The 17174-nt window shown below is 57.4% G+C and overlaps 5 protein-coding genes across 5 annotated transcripts in view; 3 read left to right on the plus strand and 2 right to left on the minus strand.

Moving 5' to 3' along the window:
* Nucleotides 1–1624: 1624 nt before the first annotated feature.
* On the plus strand, nt 1625–3618 carry DICSQDRAFT_169632 (uncharacterized protein; the record flags this gene model as incomplete). The annotated part of the gene is made up of 3 exons (XM_007365247.1): nt 1625–1891; nt 2853–3234; nt 3596–3618. The coding sequence occupies 3 exons, from the start codon at nt 1625–1627 to the stop codon at nt 3616–3618; spliced, it is 672 nt and encodes a 223-aa protein (XP_007365309.1).
* Nucleotides 3619–4820: 1202 nt separating this feature from the next.
* On the plus strand, nt 4821–5487 carry DICSQDRAFT_39361 (uncharacterized protein; the record flags this gene model as incomplete). Its single annotated transcript, XM_007365248.1, has 3 exons — nt 4821–4909; nt 4976–5191; nt 5259–5487. Coding segments are annotated over 3 exons (534 nt in total), but the record flags the coding sequence as incomplete, so codon positions are not given.
* A 4164-nt stretch (nt 5488–9651) lies between these two features.
* Nucleotides 9652–10663, plus strand: DICSQDRAFT_136164 (uncharacterized protein). The gene is made up of 7 exons (XM_007365249.1): nt 9652–9744; nt 9836–9858; nt 9922–10039; nt 10099–10247; nt 10305–10368; nt 10438–10560; nt 10644–10663. The coding sequence occupies exons 4-6, from the start codon at nt 10120–10122 to the stop codon at nt 10540–10542; spliced, it is 297 nt and encodes a 98-aa protein (XP_007365311.1). The 5' UTR covers nt 9652–9744; nt 9836–9858; nt 9922–10039; nt 10099–10119; the 3' UTR covers nt 10543–10560; nt 10644–10663.
* Nucleotides 10664–11524: 861 nt separating this feature from the next.
* Nucleotides 11525–12467, minus strand: DICSQDRAFT_154881 (uncharacterized protein). The gene is made up of 4 exons (XM_007365250.1): nt 12387–12467; nt 11918–12324; nt 11664–11830; nt 11525–11603 (listed from the first exon to the last, which is right to left on the minus strand). Exons 2-3 carry the CDS (start codon nt 12273–12275, stop codon nt 11742–11744), a joined length of 447 nt encoding a protein of 148 aa, XP_007365312.1. The 5' UTR covers nt 12276–12324; nt 12387–12467; the 3' UTR covers nt 11525–11603; nt 11664–11741.
* A 3815-nt stretch (nt 12468–16282) lies between these two features.
* Nucleotides 16283–17174, minus strand: part of DICSQDRAFT_17462 (uncharacterized protein) — a gene marked incomplete at both ends in the record, with an annotated part of 1741 nt that continues 849 nt past the window's right edge. The window contains 2 exons of the mRNA XM_007365251.1: nt 16283–16431; nt 16494–16892. Coding sequence (XP_007365313.1) covers nt 16283–16431; nt 16494–16892 — 548 coding nt within the window. The remainder of the gene's footprint in view (nt 16432–16493; nt 16893–17174) is intronic.

The raw sequence follows: 17174 nt of genomic DNA on the forward strand, positions 1-17174 counted from the left end.
TAGGCGCTTATTCCATAACACAGGCAAATCGTCTCCTGCCCATCATCCAGTTGACCTCCTGGAGTACTCTCGTCGCACCTCCTTTGTGCGCCGCAACTCCGTTCCCCTTTCCCTTGGGATGAGAAGCAGACTCAGGGGACATGACTGGTCTTTCAGACCGGGAGAGTGAGTGCGCCGAAATCATAGACATTATCTGGCGGAGGTGGGAAGAGCCTCCAAGTGAGTTCGTACTTGAGTGAGGCGAGCCGACAGATCTTCACGAGAAGGGATCCTGACAGCGGCAGCATTGCCAGGTCTGTCAGGGGTAGGGAATATCTACTTATAATCGCCCTCGACGATCTCGCATCTGCTGCAAGGCGCTTATATAAGCGCTCAAGATAATCGCAGAGCGAATAACTAGGCTAAGTTATTCGCATGTTATCAACAACGTTGTTAACCTGCGAATATCGCACTTGCGAAGAACCTGGAGGTTCTTCGCCCGACACTAATCTTCTTGCAGGACCCATGGAGGCTGGAGCTGAACGTTGAACTTGGACCAGCATGTACGTGCGAGTCAATGCAAGGCTCGGCGCACTCGCTCAAGTACATAGCGTATTACTCATGTCAGAGTTCCTGCACATGCATATGTTACGCATCCGAAACTCGAATGACCTACCAAATGATCTACAGCCTATTTGCAGAACTCGATCATGCGCGATTCCTGCAACATCCCCGAAGGTGCCAACGTCTACGACAGAAAGGGGCGAGACGTCTGGTTCAAGTCAGACATACCTCTCGCAAGAGTGAGCCGGAGTGGATATTATGCGTGCAAGAAGCAGCTGTCAACCGCGTCCACCACGTTCATCCATCGTGTGTGTCTTTGCTGTCTTTCGGTTGGATGGTTGTCCTATCTAATTGACAGGTATGTGGATGATGAAACCTCGTGGACATGTTGAACTCTGAATGCGTGCCGATACGCTTGTCATGCCCGCACAGGATACGACTGAGCTCATGACACGGTGAGGGAACATACTGCTGTTTATCAGACACCTTTTCACTCTTAGCTTATTGGCTGTATTAGATTGGAGTACATAGCCAAGGCCCGACGGAGAAGTCAAGAAGGAAGACGCGTTTATGCTGGCAGTTGTGTCTGCCGTGTAAGTATTATGTACACACAATGAGGCTTCATGCAATAGAAGTTAAGTCCATCAACGACCTGCAGAAGAAGCGGACTCTAGCATGCGTCTTTTCTGACAGTATGGTGTTCGGGTCGATGCTGTGTCCTAAGAGCGGATCAGCATATATTCAGCGACATGATCATCGTACACCCGAAGTGCGCTCTGCGGACAATGCTGTGACCTTGTTCACCAAAGCAGCCACCATACCCTCTCCACGAGGCAAGTGCGAGAGTAGACAAAAGGCTGCGTCGAGATGCCATGTTGTGGGAAGGATCCCGCATTCTCTTCCCCTAGGTACATTATCCCCCGTCTTCTGTCTCATCGCCAAAGTTGACCGTTGCCCGTGCCCAGGACTAGCGCTGCCTTTGCGGCATCCCATACTACCTCTCTCTGACAAGGAGCGCCTGCGGGAGCATCTGACTGAACATCCTGTACGAGTGCCCCCGAAACTTCGATGTGCACATTTCATGCTCTACGAGCTCGTCGAGGAGATCACAGGTGTCCCTTACCAGGCTCTGTCGCACGCGAAGTCGCTTGACAGGTTCAGTGTCGCCCAGCGCATCTCGTGGGCAGCGATGCGAGAGACCACGAAGAAAGAAGACCGAGCATACTCGCTACTAGGGATCTTCACCCTCAACTTGCCCACGCTCTACGGCGAGGAAGAGCGCGCTTTCCGGCGGCTGCAGGAGGAGATTGCGTGGCAGCAGCAAGAGATCACGGGGCGCATCCCGGATGTGAGTTACTCCATGTCAAGGTGGAATGTATATGGGGCCTGCGATCCATCTGGGGACCTTACCCAGGCGTTACGGACCATCAGGGTAGTCAAGTTATGATTGCGGCTGTCTGAGCCGTTGCTTTTAGACATCACAAGCATCTGGAGGAGCAGATAGCTCAGACCCATCTCTCTTGAAGCTTTCTTGTGTCAGCTTAGGCTCCGGGACTCGGGCCCTCCGACAACCGAATACATCTTTGCCCTGCCCGGAAGCCGCGTCAGGCTGCCCATCGTACCGCTTGGGGTTACATTTCCTCAGCAGACCATACATCACCGTACGAAAGTTCTTTCATCAGACCCAGAGTGGTACCTGATCATCCTCGGGTGCGAACACGACGACTACTCCGGCGCCTTTCTCGGACATGGCTCTGCTACATCCCTCACTCCGAGTCCGCCATCGAACGCTTGTACTACGGATCTATGTGGATCGGACCTACACCAGCGCGCGGACCTGACAGCCCTGACCTCTTCCCCTTGACGCCGCCAACTCTCCAGCGCCGTCGCGCGCACATCCAGATGAGGACTGTCTACATATCCGAGTCCCGGGGGTGCGCTACGGATGCTCGCGATCAGGTACACAAGACCCTCAACCTCGTGCTGCCGAGGAACGCCCACAATGCTCTACGTGCCCAAGGGAACTCCCAGGGTCGGGTGGGAACCATCCGACCACTCACCAGCACATGCTTGCTAGCCACGACCACGTGATCGTCATTGAGTTCCGGCATACTCTCAGGCTCACCTATTCCGCCCGTCCAAAACTGAAGATTGAGGCCCACGCGACGATGTCGGGCCCCCTCCTTGGCTTTGCTAGAGATATCGAGGCGGGTCCAGGCTCTGTGCGGTGGTCGGATGCGTGTGCGTTCGACGAATGTTGAGAAGACTCGGAGGGCCTTTGGGCCTCACGGCTGCCTATGAACTTGAAGGAAGTCGCCTCCATTCTCCCGGAAAAGCGGCTCACCGTAGAGATCTGCTTCGATCGGGAAGCGCCGTCGGTGTACTCCCTGCACGTCGATGGTGTTGTCACCGAGAGGCCACAAGACACAGCATCCACGTTGATCAAGTCTGCCCAGGCAGAAGAGCCTCAGGCGTTGGGTTCTGACGACCAAGAGGACATGTGGGACTTGAAGACCGAGGGCGAGGGAGGCGGAGATGGAGACCGTACCAGCACCACCGACGGTGTACGCCTTGATAAGCTTGATTCGGATGCCAGCGTCGGTCGGGCCGGAGGCAGGCACCCGGAGGAGGGCAGAGCGAGCTTGGAGTCGCGCCGCGGAGAATTCGATGGGGAAGCGCAGGGCGAGGGAGGTGCGTCTGCCTCGCGGTCCGTCCTCCGGGCAACTCTCAGGGTATGGCCGATTTGTCCGTGCTCTATCTCTTGTTCGTATCATGTTCCTCCCTCCTAGTAGCGTCGCGTACCGACGAGTCTCCTTACCTCATAGTATGTGGTTTACTGCGCCAGCTCGGATTGCGGCATAGGCTCGGCGTACGATCAAGGTCGATTTCTGCGAGCGTGAAGAGGGCTCTCCGGGGGGACATGGTCATGAAGTCGTCGGCCCTAGAAAAACGTTGGGGACCTCTGCGATCGCCATCCCGTGAGTTCGTCCATTCAGTGCTAGGGATAGACACGGGTCTAAGCTGCAACATGGCTATCTGACTGTCACTGTAGGTGCTGTCAAAATCTCTCTGTAGACACGATATCCACAGTGACAACCAAGCGGTCATTGCTACCACACAAATCTCATTCGAGTATAGCAGCGCCAGTGCGAGTGCTATCCCCATGTTTCCGGCTCTTCCCGAGCGTGTACGGCGGCTCCCTGTGACCGCGCTCGCTAGTGACCCTGAAGTGGTGATCGTCGGAAGCTATGGCGGTCATACAAGGGACATTCGCGCCGGAATCATCTTGGTTTATGGACACCTTCCGCCACAGTGCAACGAAGTTTTTCCTCACCGACGGGTCCACGGGTACGCTCCGCCGGGTACGGGTTTCGGTCGGGTCGACCGAACCTTGACCCGTACCCGTACCCGTACCCGTACCCGCACGGGTATATACCCGGACCCGAGGCGGGTCGACCCGACCCGTGTCTGTCCCTACCTTTCACACGTCTCCCGAAAGACGTCCTTCGACGGCCTGGTTGCGGATGAGTGTGACCAAGGGCCGAAAGGTCGGCAGAAGGTCGGCTTCGAGAGCGGAAAGGTGGGGCTGGAGCACTGTGTGTACGCCGTTCGATCGAAAAGGGGATGGGGGGATCGATCGATGGGGATAGGCTTGTGTCAGTGAGAACGGTCTCGAGCTGTAAGTGCATGAACGTTGAGTATGGATGATATAGCATTTGGAACGTACCACGTCGGTCGGGATAGTTCTGAGCGCAAGCTGAGTCGGACCGGGGTCACGTCGCGTCGAGCCTCACACCCTGGCTCTGAAGGCGGATAGCGCGAGGCGCTGGTCATCATGATTGCCACAGGAGGAGCGGTCGATGTACATGGACGGTGCATGTCATTTGCCGTGAATCCAGTCACGCGCGCCGACTCTTTGCGGTGAGGGATAACGTCGGAAGGACGATTGCGGACATCGAGCCTCATCGCCGAAGCGAGCTTGGAACGCACGGCAGGCTGCACCGGGGACGAGCGCGCGGTACGTGAGCCGCTGGGTCTCGCACGTCGCAGACGTACTGTACCTACCAGCTTCAAGCCGTCTACCACCTCACGAGTGTAGTTTGGCATGCATGCAGTCGATAGTGTATACATGATGCAGACGGTGACGCGCGCCTACTCGCGGTAAGGGATGACGTCACGCGTCGAGGGGGCGCATCGACGCCTGAGCCAGCTTCAGTCTTTCTCTCTCTCTCTCTCTCTCTCATCCACACCGCATACACCCACTCCCAACGTCTACGATGCAGAAGCCAGAGAAAGAAATCGTCGCCGTCGTCCTCGCCCTCACCGCCAGCCCCGACCCCGACGTCCAGAAGCGCGCCGTAGAACAGTCCGTCTCCCCTCCTCTCTTCCCCCCGCCCTTGTCTCAAACCGAGCGTTGACCATCCCACCACAGGTACTACGCCCCCGACGTCAACTTCCGCCACCCCCTCTGCAGCGCCAACGACCGCACCGGCCTCCTCGCCATCTACCAGTGGTACCGCATCATGTCCCCCGCCCACTCAGTCACCGTCAGCAGCGTCACCTTCGACCAGCAGAAGCTCGAGCTCTTCCTCGACGTCTCCCAGACCTTCCACCTCCGCTGGTCCCCGCTCGCCCCCGCCCCCGCCCGGTGCGCTCTTCATCATTTGTTACTATTCGCTCCGTCTGATACAAAATCACGCATCACGCGCACGCAGCTTGGTCGTCCACCTCAGGCTCCGCCCCGCAGACCCCCGCGCACCCGCCGACAAGACGACGTACCTCATCGCCGAGCACGAGGACTTCTACCACCAGGAGGACCTCGCCGCGCTCCTCGTGCCCCCGCTCGTGCCCCTCGTCCGCGCCGCCCTCAGCACCGCTACGCTCGCGTGCCGCGTGCTCTCCTTCGGGTTCTCGCGCGTCCTCGGCTACTGGCGGGTGCGCGACGGGGACGGGGAGGCGGGCGCGCAGGCAGACCCGAGGGGCGGAGAGCACGGCGGGGAGCAGGAGCTGCGCGAGCTGCGGAACGGGAAGGCCGTGAATGGGACGGGCACTGGGACTGGATCTGCGGGGGGGAGCGTGAAGAGGCGGAGGACCAGCGCCGCGGGCAGCTATGCCGACGCCGCGCGCGAGGCCGTCGCCGAGATGCAGGACAAGGGCCTCAACGCGATCTGAGGACGAAAGAGGAGCGAGTGAGCGAAGGGCGCAGTGCGCCGCGCTTTCCATTTGCACAGCTTGTGAGACGGCGCCGAGTCTTCCGGAATGTGTTGTATCGACTGCGTGTATAGTATGTATGTATATACCTCCTCGTGTGATATTTTGAATCGTCAGCGGCAGCGTCCGCCTGGAACGCCATGTAATTCGGGCGGCAGTGCGCATGCCCATTTCGCCATTTCCAGCCGAGTCGCGTCGATGAGGCAGAGGTTTTCAGCTCCGGCTGATGCGGCGGGCCACTTCAAAGCTTGATATCGTTCGACGCTCACAAGTGTGTGTGTGTGTGTGTGTGTGGCACAGATACAGAGACCGAGTGGGCCAGCGAAGTATGTAACACTAAACTATGATAGAGTTCGGGACTCGGACGTTCCGAACGTTCCTAAGGTCGTTCGACGGGCGGCCGGACCGGCCTGGTGCGTGCCGCCCTGGACGTCGCGACTCGCGAGCCGCGAGTCTCATCACTAGTACATACTGCCACGAGCAGCAGAACTCTGGCGCGGCTGAGGACCCGACAGGGTACCATCCATCGTCTCCCGAAGGACCTCGACCTCCTCTAGGAACGGCGCTGCCAGCTAACAGTGAACTGACGACGCTCCGAGTCTCCGGGATGCCAGGACCGAAGGTGTCAGGGCCCGGGGTTGCCGACGATCGTGGTGGTCTGTAGGATTCCGTGCACCCCATCACGGGTGTCGGTGAACGAAAGCGCGATGCATGATGTTGGGCGGTCGATCCGAGCTGGGGGATCTGGCGGACCCTCAGCGCTCGGCTCAGAGCTGGCTGCTCGTGACTCGTGAGCGTCCTCCCGAGCCGAGGCAGTCTCGGAAGCTCCTGGGGGCATCGCAGGGAGCGTGCGCACGGGGGCTTTCAGCGATGCCCACGCGAGAGTCGGCGTCTACCGGACGTTCGAGCCGCGGGTCTCGGTGCCTACTAGCGGCAGACTCTAGCGCGACTGCGGGCCGGTGAGGGTCTGCCGACGAGGCTGTTTGGGGTCTGGCGGAGACCTTTGGGCGCACGTCGCAGATCCAGCAGTATGGTCGACACTGCATCTGGGGACGGAGGACGGAGGGGCACGCTGGACTGCGCGCGGGGAGAGGGGCCGTATTCGAGTCCAAGTCGCGCCTCCAAGTTCGACGCGTGGGCGCGATGGCGGGACCGAGGTCGCCGAGAGTCGCTGACGGTCGTCGAGGTCCGCCCCGGGCTTGCCAGTGGGTCCACTGTTAGGGGCGCTATGACGATCACTGGCACGGGTGCCGGTAGACGGGGGCGTCGGGGGCGTCGACCTCTGGCGGCCGAGCCGAGTCGACGGGGCTGACGCGGCGACCCTCGGCGAGCGAACGGTCCTTCGAGGAAGCCTCGAACGTCGCTGGGGGCACCTCGGCAGTCGCAGCATGCGCACATCGTCCTTCCTTCGGCGATGCTGGCGCAGGAGCCTCCGGCACTTGCGTTGGACGTACAAGACGTCCGGGTTCCCGTGCCCGTCCTCCGGTACCGGAGTCCAGAGCGGCGGGCACCACTATGCAGCACCCCGATGCATGGTCGCAGCCTCCAACCAACCTCGGTCGATCGCATCGTGCCCCCCATCTCCACGGACTCGCGTGCACCCTGGGTCACGCGAAGCGACCGGGGATGCATCCGGTAGCAGTCACGATCACGACGACCCCTCCAGCCGGAGTCTACGACGGGCAGTCGGTGCCCCAGGGACCGGCGGGGGGATCAGCCCTTCCGGACGGGGTGGGCTCGAGGTCGAGCCTGCAAGCCTGTTGGAGGTGGGCGGCGCCCCGGACAGCGTACTACGCCGTACGACACGCACGTACGCCCGACTCACGGCCCCGCACACCCTGCAGGGCTTTTGCTCCCGCTCTCCGCCACGAGGAGAGCTGAGAGCTGGCCGTGGGGAAAGAAAAGGGCGCTGGGAATGGAGGGTGCCCTCTGCGCTCCGGATTTCCCCCGCTCCACTGCAAATCCCACCTGGGCGCGGCCGCCGCCCCGACCGCGTGCCACCGAAATTTGCAGCGGGTACGCAAGGCGATCCCTGTGAACCTCAGGCTGCGGTCCGGGGAAATGACATGAAGGCGGCGGCGTCAGCAGGGTGGCGTTCCGCGGGCCGAGAGGGGAGAGGGGAGAGAGTGTGTGTCTAATTTCCTCGCTGCTGTGTACTTATGTATGTACACATGTGCGAGGGACTGCTAGCAGCGCTCTCCGAGTCGACGCATATTCCTGCCCCAGCGGTGCCGCAGCTCGCCCTTGGTGTGTCACTTGTGCCCGACGCGTCCCTGAAACAGAGGTGAGACAACTTGAAGAGGACGCCGTTCCACGTAGAGCCGAGTTCGAGTTCGAAACCATGGGAATGGGGCAGGAGAGCGGTCCGACGCTGGAGAACGGGCGGTTGGCGTGTCGGTGGATGGCCAACGAGTCGGTATACAGCGAGTGGCGGCGGGGGCACTGGCAGCGCAAATCATAGACTTACGGCAGCGCCGTCACGTACAATATAGACCGAGCGATCGATCGACGTCGAGATCGGTGCGGGCATGGAGCCTTGGGGGGCGGAGGGAGGCCCGTGGCGCTGCTGAGCGTTGGGTGCTTGTGCAGCGGCGGTAACGGGGGGGTGCCTGCTCCAAATGCCGGGAACCCTGGTTGACCCCCACCTGGATGCCTCCCAGCGCGTTGAGTGTGTTGGGTACCGAACGCTGGAGCTTCGCAGGGTGATATGAGTACCGGACGGGGATTGGGGGCCCCAGACTGTCAGCGTGCTGACGGCGCGGTGACAGGCCCCGTGAGTTGGCTCAGCGAAGCGCTCTCTCTCGCGCAGGAGGCTGACTCGCTCCCGAATAATGCATGTGCGCTGGTGATGGAGGACGTCAGTTAGGCTGCGACTAAGGGGAGGTGGAGAACCAAAGGAGGAGGTCGTGTTTCCGAGTCCGACGTGGACGTCTGTTTGGGACCGCAGTTTGCCGCGTGCGTCGCTGTCAACTCAGTGAAGCGTACTAGAGCGCGTAAGGGGTCTGTCCGCCCAAAGGCGTCGATGTCGCCTCGGTAGAGAGACCTTGGGTGACGGGGATGCGCGATGAGGGGAGAGGGTCGGGGAAGGGTAAGCCCGAGAGGGTATGAGAAAGGCGTATGCCGCCTGACAATGGAGTAGCGGTCGGCGCGAGATGTACATGCTCGAGAACATTCGGCATCTCATGGCTGTGGATTTGCCGCACTGAGCAACGCTGGTCATAGCTCCCTGACCCCTTCCTTCCTGCTCCTCGCCCCATAGGGTGGCAGAAGATAGCATTCGCACGGTAGGTGCGGTTGTGGACATTTTCCGTAGCTGTGGAATGATCTACTTCAGTTAAGAGTTCCACATGAGAGAGAAAGACGAGAGAGGGTTGGCCATGCATGTCTTCGCATCGTGGGCCGCCTCGTCATTGCAACCGCAGTATCGGAAGACGTTGTTCGTGTAATGTTTTCCCGGACCAGAGAGGCGGCACAACACATTTGCATATGGTGTCGCGCTTCCTTCAGCGTCGTTCAAAGCCCTCATGACCTCATGGGTGCATTTGTCTGGCGTTTCGTCTTATGCCGATGTGGCTAGAACCCATGTCAGAAAGGCTCGAATGAAGGTGAAGAGAACGGCTGACAACGTGCGCATGGCTGAGCTGCAATCAGTGCTGCGACAATGCGGGTGATCTACTCGTATTAGGTCAGCGAAAGGTGGCACTCTCAATGACGATTCATACTCACGCAGAACATACGTAGTCAATGATTTCAGTTGGTGGTTTACTGCAATGATAGATACCTGAGATGGAGATGTGGATGTATAACTCGGGAAAGCAAGTTCTCCACTCCAGTACTACTAAGATGGTGCCGGTGGGCGACTCCCGTGCGAGGCCAAAGTCGGCCTCTCGCAACTGGGTTTTGTCAAGTAATGCATTCCAGAGTGGACCACCTGCTGACTACAGGCAGCGAGGCCAGAGAAGCACATTGCGGTGCCGCATCAAGATTGCTCTGTCCCCATCGAGCAATTTCGTGGTGAATGGGTTATACGACAGTGAGTTCTTGCATGCGGTTAGATCGAGGTTCTGCCAATTGAACTCACCAGCATGATGCTTATTTGACGTTCTAAAATGCATCCGAGTCGTGCGCAGTCCGTCATCTGCAAAACAGGAACACACGATGACGCACCTCAGAAAGACGGAACATATTCTCATGTCTCATCCTGAGCGTATAAAAACCAGCTTGAACGAGGAGGGAGTCCAGCAGCAGCTCAATCTCTCAGCTCTCAGCCCTCACCCAGCCTCAGCTATAACCAGCAGTAAATTACAAAGTTTTTCGCTCAATGAACCACGCCTGACTACTTACCTCGCGATGGCAGATTTCATCATGCGCTTCACCGCCCTCGCCAGCATCGTTCTCGCCGCTGCCTCAGCCGGCCTCGTCAACGCCGCGACCCTCGAGCAACGCCAGCTCGGCTCTTGCTCCAGCTCTTCGCTGGGTCTGCCCCTGCCCCTCTGTGGGGCTGTCTTCGGCGACTGCAGCGGCGCCGGATGCGAGTGCACGGAGCTCACCTCCCAAATCATCGGCACTATCCCCGGCCTCAGCAACGTCCTTGACATTCTGGACGCCACCGGCCTGGATATTGGGACTCTTGGGGTGAGTACGCGTGACGTGGTGCAGCAGCGCATTCGAGCAAGGACTGACTTGTCTGCGTTCTGGACAGATCTGCACCACCGGGGGCAGCGTCCTCTGAGCAAGAGCATTAATCGTGACCGTCGAGTCAAGAGATGCGACCGACGGGTTCTGTAGCCAGCTGACGATGTGGATCTAGTATGTGAACGATTGCGTATGAGTAAGACTGTACAATCTGTTGAAATGAAAGGAGATTCGCTCGCAAGAGTTGTCTGTACCTTGTTGGATTACATTCGCGAGTTGCCCGCGTCCAAAGGTATTCCGTATCCTGGTACGATCAACTCTCCGGACTCCTCAAACTCGTTGCAGCTTGCGTCCCACGTGGCGGCGCCTGAGCTTCCAAATCTGGAAGGGGCGGTTGACGACCCGGCGACGCCCAGGCAAACTTGCGGGTCCGAAATGAGTCGTCGGAATGGCTCCATATTATCAATCGCTACGTACGCCACGGGCAAGCCATTTGCCAATGGAGGACCGTATGAGCGGTGCAGTGACAGGAAAGGGACACGGTGACTGGTAACAGGGAGAGATGAGCTCAGCTGGCCGCGGGAGTCATGCGTCGGCGGTGAGGCTGGACAAGGCCATCAATGCGTATTTGGCAAGCTTTGAGCAAGCGAAGGGTGCCCCGCACGTATAGCCCCTCGATGGAGCGGTGCGCCGTCGCATCGGGATTTGTGCCAGACTCGGACTAGTGTCATTGGTCACGGTGCCGGGTTGTCTCTATCAAACAACCGCTGTAGACGGAAGGTGTATGGTTCTTCTCTGAGCTCGCAGTTGAGCATCGATTCAGTTGTTGAGCAAATTGCTTGAGTCAATTCCAGACTGACGGACAGATATAGCAGAACGGTTTCCTGTTACATGCAAGTACAAGGAATATGGCTCAGGAAGGAGCCTGGATAATGGATACAGCGGACTGGAGAACTTTGCGTCTAATCGAATGAACGGAGTAGTGACTATAAATGAGAGAACGTAAGGAGATGTCGACGATGGAGCAAATACGATACACGGGAGACGTGGAAGTCAGATAATAGGGATACACGGGGGAGTAGAAAATAGCGATTATAGGGTCCGCTGAATAAATAGACTCAGGCCTGACCGTGAGCTTGACGATGGATGGTACAAGGGAGACAAGGAGTCGTGTCGGCGTGCGAGCCGACGGGGGTGAAGTATCGCCTAAAGGGCTAGAAGACATCGATGTCAGCGTGCTGCGTTGTTGCACCACAGCGACCAGAGGTACTTACTTGCATGTATGCTCAGCACAAGTCGGCTCTCAACCGCTCATCTCAAAATGTGGAGTCGCTTACGGTCGGTCTGCTCATTCAGCTCAGCCAGTCCATCTCAAGCACCGGGCTCGACGACGATGGTGCCGCTTGTGTGGACGCGGAAGGGTGCGGAAGAGGGCCTGGACCTGGAGAAAGGTGAATTAGCAACTCAGCACTCGGTACGCACGCCATTGGTTGGGGAGATTATGGCATGTTATATAGGCTGCTCTTACCGAGAGTGAAAGCGAGTGTCGGAGCTGCTGTGTCGCTCGAGGGGCTCGCGTAAGAGATGGGCGAAGGGGTGAGGGGGATGGGACCGGCCATCGTCATGGGCGCGAGGACGAGCGAGAGAAGGGAGATGAGAACGATAGCGAGGGTGCGGGCCATGACTTCAATAGTCGTGCGATTGGGGCAGTCGATTACTTGCGGAACTGAGGCGACGGGTGCGTGATAGCGGGGAACAAACCGCGATTCAGTAATGAGTGGAAAGGCAGACAGGGAGAAAGTGGGAGAGGCTGCGAATAGGTAAGGAAGGAAAGACACCATTGCTTCTTGCCTTATGTATTCGCACGACGATGTAGCAAACGACATAGCCTCGGAGCCACAGAACTCAAAACAGATACCATCACCGATTCTAGGTCTAGCCATCTCGGAAATCGGGGCATGAGGATGACGCAGGTCGAGAAAAAGGAAACAACTCACGGACGAGTGCAGTTGCTGCGGCACTCCTGTGTCCCGGATTCCACGAAGGCGAACACGTAGTGGCGCCGTGGCGTCCGTGTGATCCAGCTGCGCTGGTGGGTGCAGCTGTGTCCCGTATCCAAGCACAGTGGGTAGGTGCGTTTACGAGCTATGCATTGCATAAGCGACCGTCGCGGAGCGTCGGGATCTTGCTTGTACCATCTCGGTATGGAAAACGTTCCTTGTGTGGCACAGATCGGGATTGCGGCTGACGGGTTGCGGTTCCGAAGCGCAAACATAGCCCCTAGTAACCCCTGCACGAATGTCGAATAAATGCAGCGATGGCAAGAAAGGACAGACTGCAGTAGGCGGATGTGTACAATCAGACTGTGGTCAATGAATGCGAGAAGCTTCTTTGTTACCTGATTCGGACAGGAGCGGTGCGCGTTGCGAGCCACCGGAAGACATTGCTTGCACCGCCTCAACATCAAGTCTACTGATTCTCACCCACTTTGAGAACAAGGAGGGGTCTTGAGTGGGGTCGCATCAGTTTCAGGGACGCTGTGATAGCGATGAGCTCTAGAATGGGTAGTCTTGACTCGGGCCGCGCGAAGCGGGGGTACGGGTACGCGCCACCTCTCATTGTATCTTGGTCCTCGAGGCGAAGAATGAAAAATTTAACATCACTGCCCGTTGGTACCTCAGTCACAGTACGAGGATGCTCCACAGAAGACGTTCGAATTGACTCACAAGGGCTCAAGGTGGAGGCAGTGACCCGCGCCCAAGCGAGGGGTCATCTCGAGTCCAGGCATCTGTCGAGTCAGACCACGGTAGTACTTACCGCAGCCTGGAGCCGCTGTTCGCATCCCATCCAGCGCAGCACAATCCGGCGCACGACAACGGATAGCATGGAAGAGGGCGGCACTGCGAATGGGACTAAGCTGATGTTCGAGCAGGTCACGGCCTCGCTCGCAGGTTCCAGCTTTGCGGAGAAAGCCGCACAGGAATTTGGCGCAATTGTTGGGCGCAATGATCAACATGCTTCATTCTCCAGTGAAGTGGACAGAGATATATAACTGTGTTCAATGACGCAATCAGTACGGAAGAAATTCATCCTCGTCAGTACCGTTTTGAAGTTAACTATACGCCACTCACACATACTGGCAGTAGCATGCACGACCGGTCACACAATTCGAGAGGGTGCCCATCAAGGGGAGCTGTGAGCCATCATCTTGTGATTTCGAGGAAGGCGTTAGGGTTTGGCCGCATTCATGGTGATGACTGCAACGTGTTACGGACCTTCTTCTGTTGCCACCAGCATGAGTGGCCACGTTCTCTCCATCTTCTCGCACGTGGACAGTTCCATTGCAACGTCGACAAGCACCCTTCACCGGCAACCAGCGGCAGCATCTCTACGGACCGCGCGCAGGGCATTTCGGCAACTAGACTACACGCCGGGGTGGTGTAAACAGGCAGAACGTGGAGAACAATAAGGAGGCACAGGAAGATGCATCATCGCGATTCGTGACACAGTCCATCACCATACCTTTCATGTCAGAGATCGCAACGACACCCCGTCTCGCGCCATGGCGTTTGTTTGCGCAACCGTTTGACACCTGGCGACGCGATACCACGGACAATATGAAGCCTCGTTTGCATTGCTTGTCTCTCAAATGCCATGCGAAGCGTTTCTTCGACCATAAGTCGCCCTCGCTCCTTCAGCAGTTCCAGCCTTGTAGCGACCTTCTCCTCGAGCCTTAGCATACTCGGCAACCGGCCCTACACGTCCATTACATCTAGGATGAACTTGACTTGCTGGGAGCGCAAATGGTCGATACAGCATGGAAGGTGTACCAGCACGAGGCTGAAGGCTTCGCCGTGCATATAGAAGACGAGATTCGCTTCGAGATAGACCTCGTGGAAGCCATCGAGGCGTGAGAGGTTGTGCTACTCTCACGGCCGGTTTTGCACTGAACCGAATGTCGCATGAGAACTTGTACGACATGGCAGTAAGGATCACAGCGGCTCACCCGGAGAATTTTCAGTTCTGTAATACATCGGCCAAAAGGACTGGGGCACCAAAATCGCAGTAGATCTTTGTCATGTGGCGGACCGTGCGGAGACGTCCAACAGCAGCGAGGATATGGTCCAAGGAGAGCACGCCGGGCCACCGCGTTGTGCTGTTGCGAAACACAGATGACCTCGAGCGTCTCCGCCGTGCGAGTCTCGGAGATGAGATTGCGGAGGACGGCGACTCGGAGCGGTTTGTCGAAGACTTGCAGCTCGCCCAACGTGGGTAAGGAGGAGCTGTGTGCTAGGACACCCTTCATCTAGGATTGGAACCGGCGCGCAGTTGTCTAACAGGGAGAAAACGTCGCTGGACGAGGTTAGAGGGAGAGAAGGGAGGAGGCTTCCGAGGAGTCGCGAGAGTGGATGCGGGAGGAAGAGCTCCAGCAGCTCGTTCAACGCTCCAGCCAACGCGTCAGGATAGTGTCAGCAGTCCCTACAGGGAGTGCGTGACTCCGAATTGCGAAGCGTAGGTTCGACATGGCTAACACATACAGAGTCAGTCGCAGAGCACGCCTCTTGAAGATGTTCACAAAATCTGCCTTTGGAAAGCATGGCGGCTGCAAGGTCTACGGTTAACCATGGGAATGGGTCTAGGTCAATGACTCATCAGATGCGAACCACGAGACCTTCAGTCTGGCGGCTCTGATAAAGTAGTACCTGATCAACAACTGATGATCTGAGAACGCAACGTGTCTGTTCCGTGACATGAGAGCAAGGGCTGCTTTATATCTAATGTAGACGGACCGCTCCCTCGGAAAAAAGCTAGGCAATCAGACCTCGAAACAGGAAGCGTATATATGGGGTACCTACATCCGTGCGTCATCAGTGATGTTGCAGGCGGAGGACGCCACAGCAAGCATGAGGTCGTCTCACATCCAATATGTGACGTTTGATATCCAGCGTCGCGTACGATAGCTAAGCTGCAAGGGCCGGTCGCAGTGTGCAGATGGGACAGGATGGCCGCAGTCTGCGGAACGATTTGTGCCGCTGGCAAAAATGTGCCGGTGCCGGCATATTCCGGCACACTAGTGTACTTAGGTGCGTAGCGGGCGCTAGTTGGACTTCGTCGCTCTCATCGCCACATTAATGAAGAGGCCAGACAGCCTGAGACTATGTGCTATGTGGTGCATATACGCATACATGCTACCATAACTATGTCCAGATTCTGGTGCTTCTTATTCCAATTCCCGTAATATTCCGTATGGTCTGCGGGTATTCTCACTGGCCCTCGTGCTCGCAACTTGCCCGCCGCTGTTTTTGACGTAGATCCAGGTCAGTGCATCGGTTCATGTCATACTGCACACTGCACTAATACAGTTTGGGCGATGGAATATCCTGCTTCCTATTTGACATTCCTTCCTATATGATCTCGTGCTCTCCAAGTAGAGCGCGCATGGCCTCCTCAGGGTGATCCCAATGAACCTGGTGGAGGACTAGTATAAGGAAAGTCTTGGAATGCTGCTAAGAGGAGCACCTACGAAGTGGTTTCCTTCCTTTACAATCACGAGCTTAACATTCCGCAGAAGCAGCCCTTTCTCCTTCGCGGCCTCCACCTCCGTGCGCAGCGTCAACATTGCATGAGAGACTTCGGGCAATGACTTCCCTCCCCAGACGAAGCGTGCCTCTACGTTACACCAGGAGTCGCCAACTACGTCCTCGTCTCCAGGTACCAGAAGAGCTCTCTCGCGAACATTCGCAAAATGTCCAGTCTGAATGCCAGTGAGCATGATCCTCGAGTCTAGATTGCCATCGGTCTTGAAGGTCATTTTCGCGCGTTCCTCCGCGCTTAGAGTGCTGAGCGTCGGGAAAGGGTGCTCGAGTGGTTTCAGAGCGATCGTGTCTAGTGTGTCACCGTGGGGGTAGTAACCGCTGATGGCGAGCGCGCGATCCCACATATCGTAAGACGCCGCCCGCTCTTCCAGGGAAAGGCGCGGGTCAAAAGCGCGGGTGTACATGTCGCTGCGTCTGGGATAGCCCATCACGATGTTTCCGGTGTCTGCCACATTTGCGAGTCATCATCAACCGTCAAATCGATCGTTCAGGGTCTCGCTTACTCACCGAGCACGATGACGCGTCTCACGTACTGCGAGAGATCAACATCATTGACAGGGAACTGGGGTGCATACGCTAAGAGTGATGTCGTCCAAAGCGCCCCAAGCGACCAGCCGGCAACCACAATCCCGCCAGTGTTCAGATCACGCTGCGAAGGTGGTATGTTGTCGCGCTTGACCAAGTCCTCTAGAAAATCGTACACTTCGCGAGCGCGATCCTTCAGGAAGATGCTAAACTTCTCACGCGCCTGAGCCAGTGCCTCTTCATCGGTGTTTGGTGTAAGCTTTGCGACCATGGCGCGCTCCTCGTCTGTGTATGGGGTGCTCCCTGGGTAGTCACGCCGATTTAGGAGAACCAGACGTATGTTGTTGCGATGGGCCAAAGGGATGAGTCTCGAGAATGTGCCTGCGATTTGCATCGCAGTGAGGCGATCAGCGATGTACTTCATCAGGAAAACGTCACGGACTTGTACAGGTACTTGGGGTACTTGGCCAAGTACCTCAAGTATCCCAAGTACCTCAAGTACCCCAAGTCCAATGGACTTGGCCAAGTCGGGTGGGTCGACTTGGCCAAGTACCAGGTACTTGGCCAAGTCCTCCAAGTCCCTGTTCAAGTTCATGCCCAAGTTCACTGTGAGATGTATTGAATAAAGATGATATGCATGGAAGTAAATCAAAGGACAGCTGC

The sequence above is a fragment of the Dichomitus squalens genome (assembly GCF_000275845.1).
Source record: "Dichomitus squalens LYAD-421 SS1 unplaced genomic scaffold DICSQscaffold_11, whole genome shotgun sequence".
NCBI classification, from domain to species: Eukaryota; Fungi; Basidiomycota; class Agaricomycetes; order Polyporales; family Polyporaceae; genus Dichomitus; species Dichomitus squalens.